Source organism: Pyrgilauda ruficollis, unplaced genomic scaffold (genome assembly GCF_017590135.1).
Source record: "Pyrgilauda ruficollis isolate IOZ18807 unplaced genomic scaffold, ASM1759013v1 scaffold21, whole genome shotgun sequence".
Lineage (NCBI taxonomy): Eukaryota > Metazoa > Chordata > Aves > Passeriformes > Passeridae > Pyrgilauda > Pyrgilauda ruficollis.
Window position 1 is genome coordinate 834687 of NW_024520318.1, and position 23390 is coordinate 858076.

General features: G+C 49.6%; 1 protein-coding gene across 1 annotated transcript in view; it reads right to left on the minus strand.

Moving 5' to 3' along the window:
- Nucleotides 1-3092: 3092 nt before the first annotated feature.
- PLCH1 (phospholipase C eta 1) overlaps nucleotides 3093-23390 on the minus strand; it is a 48471-nt gene continuing 28173 nt past the window's right edge. Inside the window, exons 6-23 of the mRNA XM_041467985.1 lie at nucleotides 23287-23380; nucleotides 21447-21650; nucleotides 19873-19993; nucleotides 18813-18984; nucleotides 17216-17323; nucleotides 16478-16639; nucleotides 15318-15389; nucleotides 12645-12739; nucleotides 11918-12018; nucleotides 10797-10976; nucleotides 10597-10704; nucleotides 10001-10125; nucleotides 9486-9570; nucleotides 8858-9004; nucleotides 8376-8455; nucleotides 7765-7824; nucleotides 6801-7161; nucleotides 3093-6019 (exon numbers count right to left, since the gene is read on the minus strand). Coding sequence (XP_041323919.1) covers nucleotides 4035-6019; nucleotides 6801-7161; nucleotides 7765-7824; nucleotides 8376-8455; nucleotides 8858-9004; nucleotides 9486-9570; nucleotides 10001-10125; nucleotides 10597-10704; nucleotides 10797-10976; nucleotides 11918-12018; nucleotides 12645-12739; nucleotides 15318-15389; nucleotides 16478-16639; nucleotides 17216-17323; nucleotides 18813-18984; nucleotides 19873-19993; nucleotides 21447-21650; nucleotides 23287-23380 — 4260 coding nt within the window. The 3' untranslated portion in view covers nucleotides 3093-4034. The remainder of the gene's footprint in view (nucleotides 6020-6800; nucleotides 7162-7764; nucleotides 7825-8375; nucleotides 8456-8857; nucleotides 9005-9485; nucleotides 9571-10000; nucleotides 10126-10596; nucleotides 10705-10796; nucleotides 10977-11917; nucleotides 12019-12644; nucleotides 12740-15317; nucleotides 15390-16477; nucleotides 16640-17215; nucleotides 17324-18812; nucleotides 18985-19872; nucleotides 19994-21446; nucleotides 21651-23286; nucleotides 23381-23390) is intronic.

Sequence of the window (23390 nt, forward strand, 5' to 3'; positions counted from 1 at the left end):
GCTGCAGTCTGCCCCCAGCTGCACTTCAACTACCCATCCAAGGAATGCCTGGAGCAGGGGCTGGAGCAGAGCAGCAGAGCTGCAGGGGGTCACTGCCTCACCCAGGCCTGGGGAGCTCAGTGCCCCAGTGCAGGTCCTGCGGGGACACTGCAAACCCACCCGGTGCTGCAGCAATGTTTCACTTATCCCAGCTTCCCCAGGAATCCGCTGCCCCTCGTGGAACTGCACAGAGCAGGGGCACAGAGGGCTGGTTCCTCGAGGAAGGAGGTCACAGCCCTCCCTCACAGCTACAGGGCTGTCCCACACCCAGTTTTGGGCTGTCAGACACCAGAGCTGCCACCCCTGGTGTCACTTTGTACATGGCTGCATTCCCTGTGTGCTGGGATGAGATCAGAGAATAGTGGGGTTTGGAAAAGACCTGACTGGTTTGACTATAAAGGAACTGTTTCTGTGTTTTATGAAGTCTAACATGGCAGTTCCCATTTCTTTTAAATGCACCCACCAGGAAGAATGGGATTTCTCTTTATTTTTAAGTGCCCAGCCAAGCAACCAGTGAGATTCAGGCTGTTCAGAACCTCAAACTCCCTTTTCAGCAGCCCTTTGCTGTGTTTTCACTGCACACACACACACATGGAACCAGAGCAGCAAATCCACGTGGCTCCACCTGCAGAGAGGCTGCAGAGCTCCTCAGGCTGGAGCTGGACCCTCCAAAGCTGCTGGGACTGCAGCAGTGACAGGACAAGGCTCTGCTGCAGAGGGTTTCACCTTAAACCCCCAACTGTTCCTCAAGCAAGGACTAACAAAGCACTGCACTGCAGCTGCTCCCCGTCCCTGCCTCCCCTCGCACACAAACACAGCCGTGCCCATCTGCCAGGCCAGCCCTGGGAGCAGAGACAAGGCCAGGTAACTCAGCTGTACCCCGACTGCAAACCCTCCTGGCTGCTCCATAGCTACACTGAGGTCATGTGCAAAAGAAGGTATTTCCACTTCCATGGCTTTCTGCATGCACAAAATCCCACCTCAGCTAGGCCAGCCAGGCACTGTTCATTTTATTTTCTTTCTGTCTCAACCAACAAAGGACTTTAAAAGATAATCTCTGGTAGAAATTCAATTTGTTTCTGCTCCTGCATGTCTAAGCAGATCAGTAATCAGTGTAATCACTGTGCCACTGTCTCGTGTGTGACTGAGGGTCCTGCACGATTTTCCCTGTTGTGAAAAGGAACAGCATTAAAATCTTATCAAAACAAATCCAAATGAGCATCAGTCCAAGAACAAAATTGACTCAACATGCTCCTGGGTGAAAATCTGGCTGTTCTTTCACAAAATGTTTTATTCTTACCTTTTATTCATACCTTAATCTTATTTGAGATGCGAATGGGAAACTCAGGATGAAAGCTCTCCTCCCAAAGTGTCAGAACAGGGGCTCCTGTGCAGGAGTGAGGGATGTGGAATGACTCCCAACACCTGGAACATTCTGTACAACTGTTTAAAGCAGGGCCTGTTGATATTCCAGTAAACAATCATATAAATGTAACTGGACACTCTTCTTTACTTTGAATTAGAAAATATATAATTTCTCAAAAGTAATATTCCAAACCCATCTGTTCTCTGCAGATTGTTGAACAACTTAATTTATGCCTTCTGTCATGAATTAGCAAAGCAATTTAAGCCTGCTAACCCAGGATGTGAGCCACTAGCCTTTACTAGGCTGAAGTGATTGTTTATTCTGCGTTGGTGCAGATTCTGCACCAAAAAAGTCTCCACTAGATGGATTTTCAACAAGCTGCAGCCTTGTTCAGACAGTTTAATTAATTTTGGGAGAGGAATAAAATTGAATGGCCATCTAGATGTCTGAACTGCAGCCTGCTGGTCTGTCCCACCCAGATGTCTCAAACCCCTGGCTCTGCACAGTGCTGCTGGGATCCACACACCAGCTGTTCCCAGAGTTTCAAGGCTGAGCTCTGGAGGTGCCAAATTTCTGACCTCAGCATCCCTTCAGCTCGTGATCCAGGGCACAAAGCGGGAGAGGAAGACATTTGCAGTTTTCCCAAAGTGTCCCATTTCCAGGGAGTTTTGGAGTTGCTGCACAGAGCATGTCACTCCCACGATTCACAGAGACACAAACATTTCTGAGCCAGGGTCCCACACCAGCTCGGGGCTGGCATCACCAGTACTCACCAGTAACCCCACATCAGCTGGGCACAGGAGGAGCAGCAGGGTGGCTCAGGTACCCCAGGACACTTCGTGGCAGGAACATCCCCAGGGGAGCAGCTGGATTGGCAGCAGCTACATTTGTTTGTATTGCTTCCACTCCATGAAAGAAAATGAACCTTGTTCGTTTAAACTAAAACTGAAGAAATATTTTACATATATATATATATAAAGGCTGATGTGTGTTTGGCTTCAGCTGCACTACAGAAACCCTGCCCTGCTCCATTAGCCAAATGTCACTGTCACACAAAGAACTGTCCCCATCTGGATTAATTTCTAAAATTAAGAGAAGAGTATAAGAGATTATGTGATAAAACACTGCTGCAATAATCTATCCTGACCTCCTGCAAGCACCATACAATTTTTCTAAATTAATTCTAATTAAAGCAAGTTTTTTCACTTCCCACAACGGAGATCTTCTCATTTGCTTCCTTACAAGGCACTTTTGCTAGGTCTCAGTCAACCTCCCAGACTGCATCCTGGGCATGAGAAATAAACTGGGATTAATCCAGTGTCTGGTTCTGGTCCTCCATGGAAAAATGCTTTTTGTTTAGAAAATCCACTGTTCTCTCCCAAGTGATACCACAGGCACTCTCCTGTGTAAGAGCCTGAGTGGAACAGTCAGACAAACTGAAATGTGGCTCCTGATCCAGAAGGGAGAGCAGAGCTCAGCTGCCACCTCCAGCCAAGGACCACCCTGTGAAATGAGGGATCCTCCTTGCATCTCCTGCCAAGACAGATGTGTGCAGCCACTAACTGCTGGATTCAGCACCAATCTATCTGGATAGATGGTTTTTTTTTTCAGAAAACATGTAACCAAGTGCTTAAAAATCTATTTTAATGACATTTTCAAGAATAATAATACTCTGCATTACAAAAGAAAGAGGTAAAAGGTACGTCTTTGACATATCAGAAAAACCTACAGCAAAGGCAAAGAGTATCTTCCAACCAAAATAAAGCTATGTTGTTCCCTACAGGGAAGCTTTAGGTGTCTGAGATTCCTTCACCCAATTCACTTTCACTTCATAGAAAAAGGTGAACAGTCAAAATAGTCACTCTACCATGTCAGTTTAAATATTCCACTGACTGCTGACAATTTAGCAATAAAATTACAAATATACAGAAAGTGGATCTACTGTACCAAAGCTACTCACACAACCAACAGCAAAAATACATAACAAAATAAGCAGAAAATAAATGTTTTCATTTATGAAAGCAGAATTACTCCCACATTCCACTCTGTCCCAAATGAACACAGTAAACAAAAAGGAAGACAATTGTTGTCATACTTTGTAGAGAGGGCAGAAGACAAATCTACACAGGACTCACAAATCTGGACTAACCCTAATTCTACAAACCATTTGCTGCAGAATCACAGTTCATACATGAACACATGTAAAATTTATAGTAACAATACAGAACAAGGGATGCTAATGAAGGGTCGCTGCCTGTTGGGCAGAACAAGCCCCGGTCCAGCATTCCAGACACCACAGTGCTTTGGAGAATCCTCACAAAAGGCCAAAAGTGATCACCAAAAGTGTTTTTCCAAGCAGGAGGACAAGACACAAGGAAAGCAGTATTGCCTTCAGTGCAGCGTCAGGCTTCGGAGCACGGCATTACAGACACAGAATGCCACAAATGCACGCGGGCCCCGTCGGCACCCGGCCACGGCGGGCGGGCCGGGCTTCCCTCAGCTCCGGCACGACGGGCCACGTTAAACCGCCCCTGCCTCGCTGGCTTTAACTGCGTTCAGGAACACCCTGGGCCCGAGGCAGCTCCTGCCACCCTCCCTGCGGAGCAGCACCCCGCGGGCCGGGCCCAGCCTACAGCCGCAGCAGGAAATAGATCTCGGGCTGCTCCTGGGCGCCGGGCGGCAGCGGCAGCTCCCCGCAGCCGTGCGGCAGCGCGGAGCAGGCGCCCTCGGGCACGCCGCGGCGCTCCCCGGGGCAGCCGTGCAGGTAGCGGCCGATGTAGGAGCCGGTGGAGTGCCGGTTCGCGGCGTGCGGCGGCCCCGCCGCCTTGCTCCGCAGCACCACGCCGGGCACGGCGCTGCCGCCGCACGGCCGGGGCTTGCCCGCCGCCTCCTGCCGCTCCCGGGCGCGGCTGGCGATGTTCCGCACCCGGCTCTGGCTGCGGGACGACAGCTTCCTCACCAGGGCCCGCGGGCAGTCCTCGTCCGGCTGCCTGGGGCACAGCGGCTCCCGGCTGTCCTGCTCCAGGGACAGCAGCCGCCGCAGCTGCTCCGTCAGCGCGTCCGTCGAGTGGGGCCTCACGCCCTGCATGGCGGCCGCCTTCCTGTCCCTCAGGCCCGAGGAGATGAAGCTCCTGCTGATGTACTGATACTTACTCTCAAAGTTGCAGGAAATGTCCTCCGAGGTCAGGTCTCCCAGACTCTTGGACTTGCAGGGGCTGCTCTGCTGGATGGCCGGGTGTGGGGGGAACGGCAGAGCCGCCGGGCGCGGGGGGCAGGCTGAGCTGGCCGGGGGGGCACGCACTGCAGCCTTGTGCTTCTCCGAGCGCTGCTGCCGCCACAGCCCGGCGTTCTCGCACGCGGGCAAAGCCAGCTGGCTCCCTGCAGCCCCCGAGTTCCAGGAGCAGTGCCAGGCAGCAGCACAGAGCGCAGCGGCGGAGCTGCTCCCGGAGGTCCTGTCACCACCGTGCCCGAGGTCCTGCTTCTGCCTCAGGCTCACAGGAGAAGCCAGCTGGCTCATGTCCTCCCGCCGGTACTCACAGGCGGTTACCAGCAGGTCCTGGCAGTCCCCATCCACCTCCAGCAGGCTGCTGCTGTCCGAGTGCTCCTCAGGGGCTTCCCAGCTTGGTCCAGATTTTGTAGCACAATTCCTTTTGGGATTTGCATTTTGCAAAGAGAGGGATGAAGAGCAAGAGCCGGGCAAGTTACTTTCTAGACTATTTAGTCTTTTCTTGCAAACTAATGCCCTGTGGCTCTTACATTCAGAAGCTGGAGATGCTTCGTGGATAATTGTGTATGTGGAATACTCTGCATCCTCCAGGCTGGAGAACATGGCTGTGTTCGGAGCGGAGAATAAAGAGGATTTGTTGGATTTTGTGGGAGTGAAGTTGTGCCTGCAGGGGCTGCTCAGGTCTGCAGCAAACACGTGTGGGACTGCAGCCCCCACCCTGGGGGTCTGGCTGCTGCTGCCGTGGGGGCTGGAGACAGGGGCCAGGGGAGTTTGGTCATCTGTGCCATCGAGCTGCCCGATGAGAGTGGACACAGCGCTGTCCAGCTCGCTCTCAGTCGAGAGAGAGACTTCATCAATGAGGTGAGAAATGTCACTGTCCTGCAGGGCCACCGTGGAGTGACAGTCAGGGCCCTCAGAGCACACGGTAGAAGAAAGGCAAAGAGGTGCTGCAGTGCTTTTCTTCGTGTCATATTTGTGATTCTCCACCTCTGCGTTCTGAGAAACAGAAGTCCCCATGAGACTGATATTCCCTTCCTTAGATCCTTTTGTGTCATCTTCCTTTTTACCGTCTGCACAGTTTTTGTGGTGTAATTTTTCTGTGGGAAGTTCAGAGTCAGAGTCTTGCATTAGGGGGACAGTTTCATCAGAAAGATTATTCTCCTGGTAATCCACAAGGTGATTTGCTTGTGCTACACCATCTGCAAAAACCAAATGTTCAGGTTGCTCCTGTGGAGGTGGTACCAAACAGTCAGCTGTAGAATCCCTCTGGTCATTCTCCTTCTTGAACTGAGATGCTAAATTTGAAGCATTTGACTTTTGCTCCGAATATGGAAAACCCAATTCTTTCAAGCTTGTTTCCTTCTCATTTGTATTGTCATCACTGTTGGCTAAATTAAATGAGAAACATATTAGTGGCATACAAGAAACACATTAGTGGCTCTGTTTATCAACAGCAGTTTTGTCCTTAGACAGACAAATGGAGAACGCAAAACTAGGTACAGTTGTGACAGAACTTAATCATGGGGTTGTGCAGGTTTAGTACAAATTATCTGAGTGACATGAATAAATGGAAAAATACAACTGCAGGCACTTCATTGAAATTTCCTTGGAATGTCTATTACATCAAGCAGGTGATGTAATATTTGTTGTAAGTAATGTTAATGAGGTACCACATCATGGCTTGCACGTGGCATTACCTTCAGCTGTGTTCCTAGTCACATTTGTACTATAAAGAAGCGTGGCAATAAAGACAGAACAAAACAGCTCTGTTAAAACACACAACACTTGAAAACAAGATGCATGCTTCAAGCTGAGTCAAAAGCATCGAGTAGATGGACTCCAGACTGGTTTATACATGTGGTTACTGCAAAGTGTTACAGTACAAGGATTTCATTTGGATCTTCTACCAGCAGGCAGCATTCACAAGGGCAAGGGTTTGAATTCCTCAAAAAACACATATTGGATGTTCTCTCCACAAATCCTCTTGTCTTTCTGTGCCATATCTGAGCTCTGTGACTCACTCCTTTGGAGATTTAATGAAGCAGGCACTATAGAAGTGAACTTGGTGTAATAGATACTGGTTTTAATGATTGCTAGAAATCAGGTACTCTTGGAAGAAGCAAGGGGAGCCCTGACCTTTCACCAAAAGTAATTTTGGAAGCATCTTACCAGATGTGTTTTCCTCTCCCTTGGCCTCCTGGGCAGTGTCCTCTGCTGGGCAGGGCAGCTCTACCATGAGGAATCTGTCCACGGGCATGGACGCGGGACGCGCCTGCAAGGTGCGGTTCGGCCGCCGGACCACCCCTTCCTTGTCCTTCAGGTCTGTTGGCTCGGAGGCACTGTCCTTAATCTCAGCAGCCTCCAGGAAGCCCATCTTGCTCTTCTTCCTGCCCTTGGCCGGGGCGCTGGCCGTGCGCCGCAGGATGCGCTCGCCGATGGAGCGCTTGCGCGCGTGGTGCCCGCTGGCCTCGGCGGCGCCCGCCTTGGGCGCCTTGGAGAACAGCCCTCGGAGCCCGATCAGCTGCTTGCTCTGCAGGGACAGAACAGCACAGCCTGGCCTGAGCTCGCGCTCGCTGTGCAGGGACAGAACAGCACAGCCTGGCCTGAGCTCGCGCTCGCTCTGCAGGGACAGAACAGCACGGCCTGGCCTGAGCTCGCGCTCGCTCTGCAGGGACAGAACAGCACAGCCTGGCCTGAGCTCGCGCTCGCTCACAAGGCAAAGAGCTGCTCTCACCGTGCTTATGAGTGATGACGACAAAGTTCAAAATGCAGCAAAGCAAAAATTCACACCAAGCCACTCACAGCTACTCTGAGCAAGGAGCTCCCAGCACGGGTCTCCATGGATTCATGCATGCCTGCCTTTCTCCTCATTAGGATGGCAGCCTGCCACAGTTACCAGAGAGCTTTGCTGGGTCTCCTAATGGGACCTGACAAGGCTCTAGGAAGTGCTCGGCAGTGACAGGCTGCACATTAACGTGGAGTTTTCTGTGCATGGGTTTCACCAAAGCAATATTCAGATGTTTCAGAGCCTGCATGGAGAATGGTTCCAGTTTGGCAGTTGCAGATCATGCGATTGGGAACCACTGGAAAGTCTGTGGCCAGCAAGTGCAAAGTGCATGCTCATGAGCTCTACCTTTGTGGCTCCTAGAAAGTGCATTATTGTGTAACTGGGATTGAGGATTAAAGGGCTCCACTGAAAGGCAAAAAGAAATGCAAATCCATTTGGCTAATGTTTTCAAGACTGCCACACAAGCAAATAAGGTAACAGTACATCAGCTGTAAACAGAACCACTCTACAGCAAACCATTTAAAGCTATTTCTTAGTTTAATATGTGTCCCCCAGGAACTGAGCTGATCTCCTCACTCAGCCTACGAGAAACAGCAGTGCAGCCTATCATTCATTCAGAGCAGCACCAAGGGAACAGACCCAGGGACAGAGATGGAATACCAGCAGGAGTCCCCTCCTGCTGCCCTTGCCTCCCTCCTGGAGTTACACTGCTGGTTTTCTTGAGCATATTTGTTCTTACAAGGGCAGCAGCCAAACAGGCCCCTGCAAACCATCCCCAAGGGATGTGATCTCACAGATATGCCCAGATGTGCACATACCAATACATGTGATCCCATCCCGTGCTCCGATGGGATCAGGGAGGAGAAAGGAAGTGGAGCTAGGAGAGGATCTGGACAACAGCTACATTTAAATCCATTTTTATCAGAAGGAAGATGTAAATTTCCAGCTGTACTTACCTTTCCATAGGTCTCATTAATGATTATATGAACAAATATGGAAGCTTCTGTCAGTCCTTCTAAATACACATGGCGATAGCCTGGGAAAACAGAAGTAGAAATATTTCCACACAAACTCACCAAGAACCAGCAGTTTGCATTTTATGCCCAGCTAGCAATGACTGTCTATAAAAGTGATGTATACCCTGGAAGCCACCTGGTGCCTTTAGAAAACTTCTCTGGTGTCCTCACAGGTTTTTCGAGCCCCAGTACAAATTGGATCCAAGTTATAAAAAACTCACCAGCAGTAATTTCCAAAAGCATGGACAACCAAACTCCTTTGAGGAATGGTGCATAAAGCACCCGAAGAGAACAGAAGATTTGTCCAAGCTTCACATGAAGACACAGAGGTAAAGATTTATAAAATCTATCATCTCGTGCTGCTAACGACCTCCTTGGGTTTGAGGGTGGATTTGCATGCCCAGGAGAACAGGGGGACTCACCAGGCACGAGGCTGCTGAAGGCCACAGTTCTCTGCCCCACAAAGTCTCTCCCGATGGGATCGTGGTCCCAGACCAGGAACCGCACCAGGGCAATTTCGGGCATGTGGATGGTGAAGGTGAGGGTCTCCTCCCACACAGGATTGAACCCTGCAGGACAAACAGGACACACTCTGGGAAACAAGTCCAGAGCGAGTGCTTGCCTCAGGTCCAGGAGGAACAGGACACAGGCAGCAGCAGCAATGACTCTTCCATCATGTCAGTCACTAAATGTGACAGATCTGCCTCTAGGATTGCTTTAAAAACAAAATGGGTCTGCCTGGGAGCTGGCAGGGATACCCAGGCAAGCACTGAGATAGATACACATAGATTTGAACTTCTGCATAAAGGAAACTTAAGAACAATTTGGTTAAAAGACAATGTGGGGAACAACTCCTGCCCTTCACCTCTAACTTGTTTGTCTCCACACCAGAAATTCTGTCTGGGAAGCAGAAATAATTTGTTAAAATATAATCATTTTATTTCATCAGATAAGATGCTTTGCAATTTAGAAAACAATAACAGACACTAATTAATTTACACTTATTTAATATTTTACTCTAAGAAGAAGAAGTCACTTAGATTATCTTACCATTGTCATCCACCACCCTGGTTTGATCTTTACAGCAGTCAACAGGTAACCCAATAATCTCCACCTCAACAAAGGGATCTATAATCTGTTTTTCAAAAACACAAGATTTTAAAAGCAAGCCAGTCATATAAATGAAGGTGAACTTTTAAAAAATTAATGGAGTTGATTTAAATTCATGTGAGAATTCAAACCCCTTTGATTGACATGAATTTTCAAGCAGCATTATCATGGGAATTGGTTCCATGAAGTCCATATTGATGTATGGTTTGCATCAAGAGCTATGGACAGCTGTGACTAATTTTCATTAAAGTCACCCTTTAAAATACAAACCAAATCAGTTCTTAAACATCACGAGTAGGACACAGGCTGGGGGAAGTATAGTATGTAGTGACCAAATGCTTGACAGTATCTGAAATGTACTGGTGTATTTGAATAAGGAGAAGGTTTGAGTCACACACTGCTGTTTCACTGCAGGAGCTCCCCTGGAAGTGTCTGCTGGCACCAGAGCTTCTCACCTCTCCTCTGTCCCCCAGCACTGAGTCAGGAGGCTTGGGGAGCTGCTGCCCACTGATGATCTTCAGAATCAGCTGCTTCTTAGGACTGGCAGGAAGTGGATCAGCAGAGTAGGGGTTGAATGTGCCTGAAGGATGGCAAGAATGAGATTGTAAGGAAAAAGATACACATAATAAATATCACCCCCCAAAACACACACAGAGACAGACTAATTCAGTCAGAAATGAGAAACTATGAGTTACAACCTTTTATAAGTGGAGAACCCCTTGGTTTTCTGATTCCAAGTCAGAGTTAGACCAAGCCCTGGATACTTGCTTCTGGGCCACTGCAGAGCTTGCTCTACTTTCCTGCAGCTGGTCATCCTAGGACCCCTTTTTCTTCTTTTAAACTCATGTTAATAAGGCAAAGACTCAAAATATACATATACATGTATGATCACAGTAAGAGATTGCACACTGGTACAAGTCTAAGAGCTACGAGTGCATGGAAATATGAAGGATTCTAGATTTGTTTGCACTTTCTTTTCTTGTGCCTTTGCTGTGAAGGACACTTTGTGAAAGGCCTGGCAGCTACAGTGATAACTAGACTGGAACCTTACCTTTGCACATCTGCTGAGGTTTGAGGACATAGCCACAGTTGCCATTTACCCTGAATTTTGCTTCATTTAACTGCATCACACGTCCCTCAGACTGGTAGTTCAGGGCCACTGAAAGAGAGAAGTGGAGTGTCATTAATAAAGATAATATTACTAGGCACATACACACCCAAAGGGAAGGAAGTCTGTCATGCAGCTCCTACCTAACTGGCAGCCCACATTCCAGTAAGGAACAGGGTTGAAGTTGCTGGAGTCGATCCGGTAGGCTGAGGGATAGACCCGTGTCAGCTGCCTCTGGTTGTAAAGCATGAACTGCTCGGCCTTCTGCTGCACTGCCTGGTGGGCTCTGGTCTCACTGAACGACAGCACGTTCCCTGTGGAGCCTGTGAGCCATGGTACAACCAAGAGACAGGTGACAAACCATCCCAGGGCACGGGGCCTGAGCCCAGACCTCATTCCCTGGGTATTAATCAAGGGCAACGTGAGATTTAATCCAGTGTTCCAGAATAGACTGTCTTGTCTTACACAAATCATGCACCCTGGGTAACTGAAGGGCACCAGCTCCCCCTTCCAGGAGGGTCTGTTGTTCTCCCCAAAAATCTGCAGACTTGAAAGGAAAGCCAAGGGAGAGCTCCAGCTAAAGAGCCCAAGCCCAAGAGCTCCTGCTGGGCCGTTCCTCCTGGAGACCCCCAGACGTGGCAGCTCTGGGGAGCCTGCAGCAAAATCCTCTGCTGGCAGGAGGGGCAGAGGAGTCACTGCCAGGGAGGGAGTGCCCTGCTGGGCTCTGGCTTTGCCCTGTGCCACCCTGACAGCAGCACTCAGCCCCCTCCTCTCATGGGTGACAAGGGACGTGCCAGCCCTGTGCCACCCTGACAACAGCACGCAGCCCCCTCCTCTCATGGGTGACAAGGGACGTGCCAGCCCTGTGCCACCCTGACAACAGCACGCAGCCCCCTCCTCTCATGGGTGACAAGGGACGTGCCAGCCCTGTGCCACCCTGACAACAGCACGCAGCCCCCTCCTCTCATGGGTGACAAGGGACGTGCCAGCCCTGTGCCACCCTGACAACAGCACGCAGCCCCCTCCTCTCATGGGTGACAAGGGACGTGCCAGCCCTGTGCCACCCTGACAACAGCACGCAGCCCCCTCCTCTCATGGGTGACAAGGGACGTGCCAGCCCTGTGCCACCCTGACAACAGCACGCAGCCCCCTCCTCTCATGGGTGACAAGGGACGTGCCAGCCCTGTGCCACCCTACCAGCAGCCCTCAGCCCCCTCCTCTCACGGGTGACAGGGGACGTGCCAGCCCTGTGCCAGCCCCGTACCATCATCCACGATGTCCTGGGCTGCCACGGAGTTGGTGTACACCACCAGGTCAGACAGGGCCCGGCACAGCTTCACTGTCTTCCTGCGGCGGGCAAGCCTGCTGGGTTAAAGCAAACAAAAACAGGCACTTGCAGGATTGAAGGTGTATTTCAATGCCCCTTTCTGTTCTCTTCAACAACAAGGAAATGCAGAATTGTGGGCAGGGAACCCTGTGTAGCAAACTTCCTTGGAGAGGGTTTTGGGATGACTGCTCCTCTCGACCTCCACAGCCCATCCACACAAACAAAATTTTTCATTTAAAACATAATGAAACAGCTGCACCATGGCTGTTCTAGACAAAACCAAGGAGCATTTCAGTGAGAGCAGACACATTCTCAGTGGCACTTTTTTGATTGCTTTTATCCCCATTCTCAGATGCAATGAAGTTGCCTGGGCTGTGATACCTTCTTTAACCTGCATGGTTTGCTCTGTTTGCAGCAGGTGAAATAGGGCCTGGCATCTTTCCACGAGCAGTGGTGCTGCCACACTTCTCTGCAGTTAATTGCTGCTTGCAGCCTGTGACAGGTGACACAGCCAAAACACCGGGCTCACAGCAAACCCACCTGACAGCTGTCATGTGTGACTGACACGTCACACGTGACACAGACACGGCACCTGCTCTGGGCACAGCCTCTCACACTGATGGCACAGAACAGCCCTGGCCTCACCTGAGGGGCTCCAGCTCACCTGTGGGGCTGCCCTGGCTCCTTGCCCGGAGGGTGCTGCTGGCCGTCCTCATCGTCCGAGGCACTGTGGGCCTTGGCTGCTGCCTTTGCAGCTCTCTGTGGGGAAAGAGCCAGGCAGGGTCAGTCACTGGGGCTCCCCTACTGAGCTTGGGGCTGGGCAGGAGGCTGAGCTGGGCTTTGCAGCTCCAGGGACAAAGGTGACCCCCGGGGCTGGGCAGTTTCCCTGCTGTGGAGAAGGAAAGCCCAGAGCACAGTGCCCCCCACAGCAGCGATTCCAGCTGTGGCCGCGAGCAGCTCTGTGTGCTGCCGGCTCTCAGAGCATTATTTCTGTGTGCTGCCAGGCCTCAGGGGATATTTCTGTGTGCTGCCAGCCCAGCCAGGCCTCAGGGGATATTTCTGCCAAGGGTCTGGCCAGCACAGGCCACTCTGTGCTCTGCACCTGCCCTGCTCCTCCCAACACCAGAGGACAACACTGCTCCCCTGGCTCCAGGGCACTGCTCCTGCTGAAATCCCAGTGGATTGTGTCCTATTTAACAAACAGCAACACACAGCAGGGTCTAAATATACAGAGCACTCCTTCTGCCCACCTGTGCCTCCCCCAGTTTAGAAAATTAAACATATTCATTAGTGAAGGTGTGAACAGAGTCTGGGCAAAATGTTCATACATCATCGTCCTGCTCTGTTTTGAGCCACATACAAATATTCAGGTGATTCTAAATTAATACACTATAAAGAAAATAGCTATGATAAAAAAGATTAAAACCTCAAAATCCCCTTTTTTCATAAGCACCTATGATTTAACAGTTTCCAGTTTCAACATTACATCTTCTGTAATGCTAAACACAGCTTCAAATGAGAGTTATTTAATCCCCTTCCATCAAGAGGTAATTAATATAACTGAGAGCTCCTTATCCTTTTGCATCTGGCTCACTGAGCACAGATTCCTTTCCTCCCCTTGTCATACACCCTATTGGACATAATTCAGTTTGCTGTGTTTGGTGCTGACATGAAGTTGACTATATTGGAAATCATTTGCATGGGTCTCTTTGGAGGCTGAAGGTCTGCACTGAGCATGTTCCATGCAGTTGACTTTCAGGAATTGCCAGCTTTAGTGTCTCTGTACCTCCCCAGTAGTTTTTAAAGAGTTTATTCATTTGGCACAAGAGCTGGCTGAAAATGTCATGTGTCAATACTGTTGGGTGGATAATTCTGTATCTGCAAAAAGATCAATAGTAACCAGTCTTTCCAGGCATCCCTTCAGCTGGAAAGGCATCAGGGAGCAGTTACAGGATGTCTCTGTTGCCTCAGTCTACAATACAATCACTTTTTTTTTTAACTATATATACCCTTATTTTTTTCACCAGAGATGAAATGAATGGGCTTTCCAACCTGCTACATCCATTAGGATAACTGGCTGCAGTAATTAAATTATTGACAGACTTTCCAGCCCTCAGCAGAAGCAGCAGATTCCAGTGGCTGATGCTTGCCTGTGCCATGTCATTCCCAGCATGTGTGTGGCCAGCAGCAAGCACAGGGTGCCACGGGCAGTGCCCACTCTCAGGGACCACGGGTACCTGCAGCTCTTACCCCACCCTGAGGGGGGAACGTGCACTGAGCCAAAGCTGCTGAAGGAAACACGAGCACTTTAACTGATGCCAGCTTGGAATTGAAGTGTGAATGGGAGTCCTGGTACTGTCTGCTTTGGAATTTTTGATGGCTCCTAGCTGGCTTCAGGGCAGAGGGACTGGTGACTGATTAAGTTCTTTGAAATGTCTCTTAATGATAAAAAGCTGCTCAGATTCTCAGTCCCAAAGCTCCTCACCACGGAGAGCACAGCCCAGGAGCAGCAGAGTCTGGCGGGCTGGGGGCACAGGGACTGACTGGGCTGGGGTCCTGCCTCCCTGCTCAGGCACCCGTGCAGCTCTCACTGACTCCTGCAGGAAGGGAGCTGGCAGCTGCAGCAGCTCAGGCTCAGCTGTAAACCTGAGCTCAGGGCGTGTGGGAGTAGGGGATGCAGATGACAGGAGCACATTTGTCAGGACACGGGAACGGGAGGAAACGTGGGCACTGTCCCTTGTGGGGGCTGCTCTGTGCCCAGCTGTGAAATGAGAGCCCTCAGCTCCTGCCTGGGCCAGTGGAAACACCCCTGAGGAGCAGCAGAGCAGGCAGTCCGGCCCAGCAGCTGCACAAACATAACCAGGACATGGAAACCAGGAGGAGGTCAGGCAGAACACATCTGCACAGAGCAGGAGCACAGAGCCAGCACTCAGCCACAGCAGCCCCTGGGAGAAGGGACAGTCCCAGCACGGCCCTGCCCACGGTGGGACACAGCAAAACTGGGCCCACACTGAAGCAGGCGCTGTCAGCTCTCTGGAAAACAAGATATGCTGAGATATTTGTCTCTGCAGCTCTTCTGCTGCAGCAAATTTGATCAGAAAATCAGCAATTCCACAGCATGAGTAAAGGTGATCTTTTAGTCACGTGAGAAGTTTTTGTTCATCTTAAAGGTTCTCAATCTTCTGAACAGATTAAGACACCAAGTGTAATCACACAGGCTCCCTCCTCACTGCCCCCATGCCCACCACGCTTGTCTGGAGCAGTAAAACATTGCCAGGGTCTCTGGAATGCTGCCAGTCCTAGAACAGCAACCTCAGCTCTCATTTATTTCACTCACCTTGTGTTTACCAAAGTTCCCCATTAACGATCGACCATGAGACTTTTTCCCACCTTCTTTTGTGTCCAAGTTCTGTGCAGAAAAAGTGCAAAAAAAGCATAACTAAATACCTTCAGAAATGTCTTTAAAGAGTCTGCTACAGTCTCCAAAAGGCAGCATTTCAACCTCATACAAGTAATTGTATGTCACCCTGGCTCACTATTAGGAAAGCAAAATTATTGCAAATGAGAAGAAGTGAGTCAAAGTCTGATCTGTGAACAAATTGAAATCCAAAATCTCATTACAGGACTTTTCTAATTTCTTTGTACGCTTCATAGTTTAGAATCATCTAACTGTAAAGAAAAATACCAACATTAGCACTCAAGACAACAACAAACCATGTAGAAAAAGCAGTCTAGCAAAACCAGGCAAATAACAACAAACCAAGACATCTGAGTGTTCTTGAAAGCAGCCACAAAGGGAAAAGGGAAAGGAAAAAGAATCTCCTAGCAGATAAATGTGGACTTCTCACAGGCAGCCTGCAGGCTGAGTTCCACATTCCCAGCCATGCCCCCAGACATCAGCTGGATAACTCCTGGCAGCATCTCACTTCTTCTGTCAGGAACACACAGCCCTTCATCTTCTGAAGAGCAAAACAAAACTGAAGAATATTCCCCCAGCATTTCAGCTGGGTGTTTCAGTGCTGTGAACTCCAGCTATTCCCTGTTCAGGGCTGAGCTGGAGTCACTTTGGGCTTTCATGACGATGAGGCCACGGGGGGCCCAGCAAAATCAACAACCTGTGTTCAGAGATCTGCTCAGAGCTCAGCCTGGAAGTCTCTGTAACATGTAGAAAGAATCTTTAGCAGATTTTTACTTCTTTTAATAGCAATTATTTGGGAAAAATTGAAGGCAGACCAGTAATGAAAGAAAAATAAATGACCAGTGAAAAAAACAGGAAAATATCCCAAGTGCTCCCTTTCTGGCCCATCAGTTACACAGCAACTCCCTGAAAAGAGCTCTGTGACACTGGTTCCAGAGCAGGCACATCTCCACAGAAAATTCACCCTGTAATTAATGTCCCTGGAGTTTGCATCCAGTTCCTCAGTTCCTGGCTCTCTCACCTGCAGCACCTTGCACTGTGCAGTCCTCACAGGGGCTGTGAAGGGAGAGCCCACGTACCTGCTTCAGGTTCACACTGAAACTCTGGTGAGTTGCCTTCAGCAGGGCTTTCACAGTGAAGCTGTCAGGATCCTCTTTGTCCCTGATTTGGGATTCTTTTAGCAGAGACTCCAGTTTTGTTCTTATAAAAGATTCCACCTGGTGCTGAGTTGCACCATTGCTCTGAAAGACACCAGGAAACCCAGTTCAAGTGGGAGTTTGTGTCCATCCCATTACACACTGAGGTCACACAGTGCTCCCATTTCCTTCCCTCTGCAAGAAAAGACTCCTTGCACAACCCTGCCTGATTCTGCCCTTTCTACCTGTGGCTTCACTCCCATTTCCTTCTCCTTTTCCCCTGGGTCCTCCCAGCTCAGCTCACAGTCCCCCTGCAGACCCCCAGGACCTGGCCATGGGCTCTCTCTGCCTCACAGCTGTCACAACCCCCCCTTCTCTTTCAGAAGAGCATGAATTCCCAGCTAATGCACTTACAGACACCCTAAGCATTAGAGTCCTGCTCCAAACAGTGAAAAAAGGAAGTGTTTTCTGTCAACAGTCGTCCAGACTGTACAGACTCAAACCAGCCTCTTACATAAGGCACTTAAAGTAAAAATGAATCCTATGGAGCAGCGTGAACCTGACACAGGAATTAAAAACTTAGGAATGAAAAACTCTGCTAACAACTGTAAGTAGGACATGGAGTGTGCATGTAAGAAATGCAGAGCTGTCACACTCTGGGAAGTGACTGTGTGCACATACAAAGCAGGGCTTTAACTTGCAGTCGTCCTCAATTTCATCAGCACTGTCCTCTTCTGAAACCTCTCCTTCCTCAGCATCTGCTCCAAGGCTGCAGGGCAACTTCTTACCCTAAAATTAGGAAAAAACACCCCCAATAAATGTGGTCAGTGTTAGTTAGTGCACCCAGTCTGCTCCTTTTGCTTTACCATCTGCTCCTAAATAAATCACCTACTAAATTTCTGTGATATTGCTCCTGTGCACAGAAATGTTCTCAGCATACCTGCTTCATCAGTGGGAGATAGGAATGACACTCAAGGTTTCTACAGAAATGCAGAGGATTGATTTTTAGGCTGAATTTTGAAAATAATAATGCTGCTGCTAATGAATGGGTCAAGTTCACTTCATGCTGGTACCTTTAGACTGGCTTAAATCCCTGAGTGTTACTAGAATGACTCCTTATATACACTTACAGGATGAAAATTATGCTGTTATTTGAAATTGTTTGGCTAGTGAATCAATACTGCCTTTCAAAGGAAAATGTATAAAAAGAGCAAAAACAATAGCAAAAAGATGAGAAATTGGCTTACTTCTCAACAAGGTACTGATTCCTAAATCTGATTTTATCTTTTCCAACAGAGCTGCTTAAATTGAGCAGGGGATGGGAGACAGGGCTTTGTGCAGGGATCCTGTGATGCTTCAGATAGAATTTCTCATTCTGAAAGCAGCTCAGCTCCACAGCAGTCTGCACCCACAGGGCTCCAGCAGTGAGAGCTGGAGGATCACACTGAAATGACAGGCTCACACGTGCTGAAAAGGCAGCTCAGAGTTCAGCTAAGAGCCAGAGAACTCGCCCTCTCCTGCCTTTAGTGCAGTGCCGTGGGATTTCTCACAGGAGTGATGTTCCACATGATTTCCTGTGGATCCCTCAAACACCAGCCCCACGTGTTTGCACAGCTCATTAACCAGCAGCCACCCCAGAAAACTGATGCAGTGAAATGCAAAATCACGGCTGAGCACTCGAAGAGCTCCTAATTTAGGGTCAGCTCTGTACTGTGCACTGCAGCACGTTCAAACTAACATCAGACAAACTGTGAATCCCTGCAGACAGACTGACACCAAGGACAGGGGGAAAGCCAGAGTATCCTGAGAGCTCACACACAAGTAATTGCCCCCTGTGTCCAAGTAAATTAGACAATCTAATAGGGCAGAACTCTTTTAATCATCCTCCCAAAGGTCTGCCTTGTGCTTCTTCCCTGCTCTATCCATTCTGGCTTTTGGAATTCCTTTCAGAGCAAATCTTTTGGAGTGAGAGGCTCACACAATTAATCCTGCACAGAGCTCTGGGGCCTCCTCCAGCTCCTCCTGAGCTGCTCTTCTCCCATAAACACAACACATGAACCATGAGCAGAGTTCCATCCCATGAACTAGCTCTGAGCTGGGTGAGGGAAGGGCAGGAAAGCTTCACTTTTCTATCACTGCGAAGTACTTTGTCCAAGGAAGGACTGTCAGATAATGTTGGGATGCTAAAGGGATATGAACTGGTCCTCCAAAGAAAACCCACAATAAATATCACAAGCAGACCTCTGTTGCATTCTGAACATGCCCAGCAGCAAGTTACCTTCACTAGGATTTTCCCTTTTAAATCCTGAGGGCTGGGAAGCTGTCTGGGATCTCCAGTGCTCACAGATGACAAGTCCAGTTTGTCACCAAATATCTCCTTCAGGTACTGGGCGATCTTCTTTTGCTGTTGAATACTGCAGTGGTTTTCAATGGACAGGATCACTGGAAACCTGGAAACAAAGGCCCAGACACTCTCACAGCTGTGTGTGAAGAGACCCTGCACTCTTACCACCCCCCTGGCAATGAACAGCTGAGCTCTTCCACAGATTTGCCCCCGTTTTCTAAACTCTTGGCAGCCCCGGGTTCTAAAACAAGGAACCCCACATTAACCCAAACCAAATAATGAAAACCACCTCCTTTAGTTTTGAAAGTAACACCCTGTACTTCTCATCAATAAATAACACTGAACTTCTGGGCTTGGTTGGGTTTTTTTCCCACAAATCCATTGTGGGTGCTTTTTATTTAAATAAAGAAAAGGAAGTATTTTCCTTTTATACTCTTTAAAGTACTCAAAATTCTCGACACCCACTCATGATCTGAGACTACTCTATGTGTGTGTGTGTGTGTGTGTGTATGGGTGAAGTCCACAGTTTTCATAATAAACTGTTATAAAGCACCATGGCAAATGAAACAGATTCAGAACACTGCCCCACACCTCAGTATTTCCTCAAACTACACATGACAGCTTTTCAATTTTCTGCTGAAATAAAGTATTTTCAGTAGGTAGAGAAGATCACAGTATCGATTTTTCAGGAGAATTTCCCTGTGGATGTGAGTGAGAAGTTCTATTGAAAGATAATCAGCAGTGTCAGACTGTCCAAAGCCTTACTGAGTTCAAGAGCACAAAAAGGAGCAACTTAGGCAGAACTCTCTCCCTCAATTGATGGGAAGAGCTTGTGCAGCTGAACAATAAACACAACACAGGCAACAAACAGGGGAACAGAATCTACCCTGATGTGTTTAAAGGAATATTTGCACTTCCTGGGCTTGATGGTTGTTTGCAGTCTGGGATTAACTACAGAAAACAGGGGTACCTTCAAACCTGGCTCCACACTTACTCGTTTTTGATGAAGGCGTATTTATTGATGGTTTCTGCCACGTCCCGGAAGAGGATTTTGGAAGTCAGGGTGTAGCCATGGTGCACCACTGGCTCCCCATCTGGGCCATCCCAGCAATCCACTGTTAAGACCAGAAGAGCCACACATTAAGAGGTGCCCCCAGTCTGATCCATTCCTGAGCCCCTGCTGCCAGCAGAGCTCAGCCAGGCAGGGCCAGCAAGGTTCATTCACCTCTTGGCACCTCTCATTCCATCTCCCCCGCCCTGCCAGCTGAGCTCAGACTAACAGGACAGTCTTTCCCGAGGTCAGATGAGAATTCTGCATCCTAGAACTGGTTTTTCTCTTGTATTAATTTGAGGCTTTTTCCTCATATGTAAAACTACAAAGGTATAATAGGTCAAATAATGTTTACAGCTACCTTGGGAATGCAGTTTTTACTTCTGAAGACAAACTATTTTAAAAGAATTTATTTTTTCCCACTCCCAATTTAACTTGCAATTTTATAACTGACTGTATGAAGAGTAACATCAAATCCAGTACATGCAGAATAGACCAGCATAATAAAGCTTTTCCTAATGAATGGCTGTACCCTGAATTCGTACCAAACTTGTCACTGCTGCTGCCTCTACAGGCAGTTAAACTTCCCAAGGAGAAAGCTGCAGAGCTATTCCCTGGGCTCTGAAGTAGCTGCAATAGCTTTGAGGTCAAGGAAAATAACACTGCTGAGTTTTCTTGGGGGCTGTTCTGCAGAAGGCAATCACCAAATTTTCTCAGGTTCATTTTCTGTAATTAATTTTTAAATAGAGATTAACAATTTTTTTTTTTCTAGATGACCCTTTATAATGCTAGTCATAAAAAATTAATATTGAGTCTAACTTTGCCAAAAGATTTTATTTATTTCTGGAAAAGAAAAATACTAATACTAATATAAAACCACTAATGTCTTGTTATTATTTAAATCATGCAGAGCTTAAACAAGAATCCAATGTGATCTCCACGTTCCCCCATGGCTGGGGCTCAGAGCTGCATGATCTTTAGAACCCCTTCCAGCCATTCTGTGATCCTCTGGTGCCTGTGACGCTTGCCCAAGGTGACCATTCCCAACAGAAAAATCCAGTTTGGGGCGCTCAGAAAGCGCTGCAGTGCCTGAGGCAGCCCAGCATCGCTGCTGGGAGCGCGGCCCTGAGCCTGTGACCGGTGCATCCCCCGTGCATCCCCGTGCATCCCCTGTGCATACCCCGTGCAGCCCCGTGCAGCCCCGTGCATCCCCTGTGCATCCCCCGTGCAGCCCCGTGCAGCCCCATGCAGCCCTGTGCAGCCCCCGTGCATCCCCCGTGCATCCCCGTGCATCCCCCGTGCAGCCCTGTGCAGCCCCGTGCAGCCCCCGTGCATCCCCCGTGCATCCCCGTGCATCCCCCGTGCAGCCCCGTGCAGCCCCCGTGCATCCCCGTGCAGCCCCCGTGCAGCCCCATGCAGCCCCGTGCAGCCCCCGTGCATCCCCGTGCAGCCCCCGTGCAGCCCCATGCAGCCCCGTGCAGCCCCCGTGCAGCCCCGTGCAGCCCTGTGCAGCTCACCTTCGACGCAGCGGCAGCCGGCCTGCAGCACGCGCGCGTACATCTCGGCCCGCGACTGGGACAGCAGCTGGTCCCCGCTCAGGTAGGTGTTGTGGGACGAGGCGATGAAGTAGTGGCACAGGGGCTGCTCCATGTCCTGGTGCACCTCGCGGTGCAGGGGGTTGGACACCTCGCACGCCGGGCTGCGCATGAAGCTGGTGAAGCCTGCAGGCACAGGGACACATCGGGCAGGGCAGGGAGAGCACTCTGCACCGTGCCAGGGCTGGGTCTGGCACTGCCTGGGCACTCCAGGGCACAGTGCAGGTCATGGGCAGGGAGAGCGCATTCTGTGATCCTCTGGTGCCTGCTTGCCCAAGGTGACCATTCCCAACAGAAAAATCCAGTTTGGAGCGCTCAGAAAGCGCTGCAGTGCCTGAGGCAGCCCAGCATCGCTGCTGGGAGCGCGGCCCTGAGCCTGTGACCGTCTGACACTGCCTGGGCACTCCAGGGCACAGGGCAGGCCATGGGCAGGGAGAACACTCTGCACCCTGCCAGGGCTGGGTCTGACACTGGCTGGGCACTCCAAGGCACAGGGACACATCGGGCAGGGCAGGGAGAACACTCTGCGCCCTGCCAGGGCTGGGTCTGGCACTGCCTGGGCACTCCAGGGCACAGGGACACATCGGGCAGGGAGAACACTCTGCGCCCTGCCAGGGCTGGGTCTGGCACTGCCTGGGCACTCCAGGGCACAGTGCAGGCCACCCTGGCTCAGCAGCAAACGCCTGTTTGTAACAGAGCTCCTTGGTGGCACTCCTGTGCTGTGAATGGCAGTGCCCTGAGCATGGACAGGGGCACTCAAGGCAGCAGCCACCCAGCCAGGGATCAGCAGCCAAGTCACTGACCTGTCATCTTCCCAATTTTCTTTTTCCTGCAAGTTTATTCAAGAAGATGGTACTTCATTTATAACCCTCCAAATGAGAGCACCAGTGAACAGGGAAAGTTTTAAAAATACCTCCTTTAAGAATGAAACATTCAAAGTATTTGCAAAGGATGGTGCAAACAATACCAGCCCTGAAAGCAGCTCAGAGATAAAAGCAGCTGCAGCAGCAGGTTAAGAGGAGCAGAAATGCTTGCAGAAATATTGTTTAAGTGTCACAGCTGGTTTGTTTTACTTTCTTTATTTCAGTTTGAGTGCAGCGCCCTGGGTCACATCAGAAGCTTGTTGAAGGGAGGCCATACCCAGGATTTAAATACCATGTGGAGGAAAATTCCTACTTCCCCCCTCCCCAGATCACCATGTACATTGTGCTGCTGCACAGAAGCTTCCTTCTGGGCAAAGGAACACAACATGGCTTTTAATCTACTTCATCTCAGCTCTGAGGCTGATCTGCTACTAAACTGGATTCTGAATAAACATACAATTTACAAGTGCTTTCACAAGCAATGGGAATCAGGTATTAAAACCCAATGAAAATGCAACTATCTGTACTTTATTCCACAGAAGCAGAAAAGAATGGATTGTGCAGGATCCCAGATGCCCAGAGCCAAGGCAGAATGAACACTTGGCTTTCATTACCTCACTGGGAGCAGGCTGTAGATAAACTGCGTGGTACAGGACAGTTTTGTAAGAGTGAGCAATAAATCCCCAGAGCCTCAGGCAGCCCCAGCCCCACTCCTGAGCATGGCTGTGATGGATGGCTGAGAGCTGCTGCCTCACCACACCCACTCACATCTCCCCCCTGACTCACACCCACTCTCCCAGCTGCTGATCCAGGGGACAGCAAAAGCCTCACCAAACACCATCAAAGCACTTCCACTCAGCGTGGCAAGAGGAAACTCACTCTGAAACCAAAACTTTTACCTTCAATCCCAAGAACATTCTGCTTCTTGTTTTCTTCTGACACTTCAAACTTCTGTATGATGTCCAGACAATATTCTGGGGTCACATTATTCATCTGCACAAAA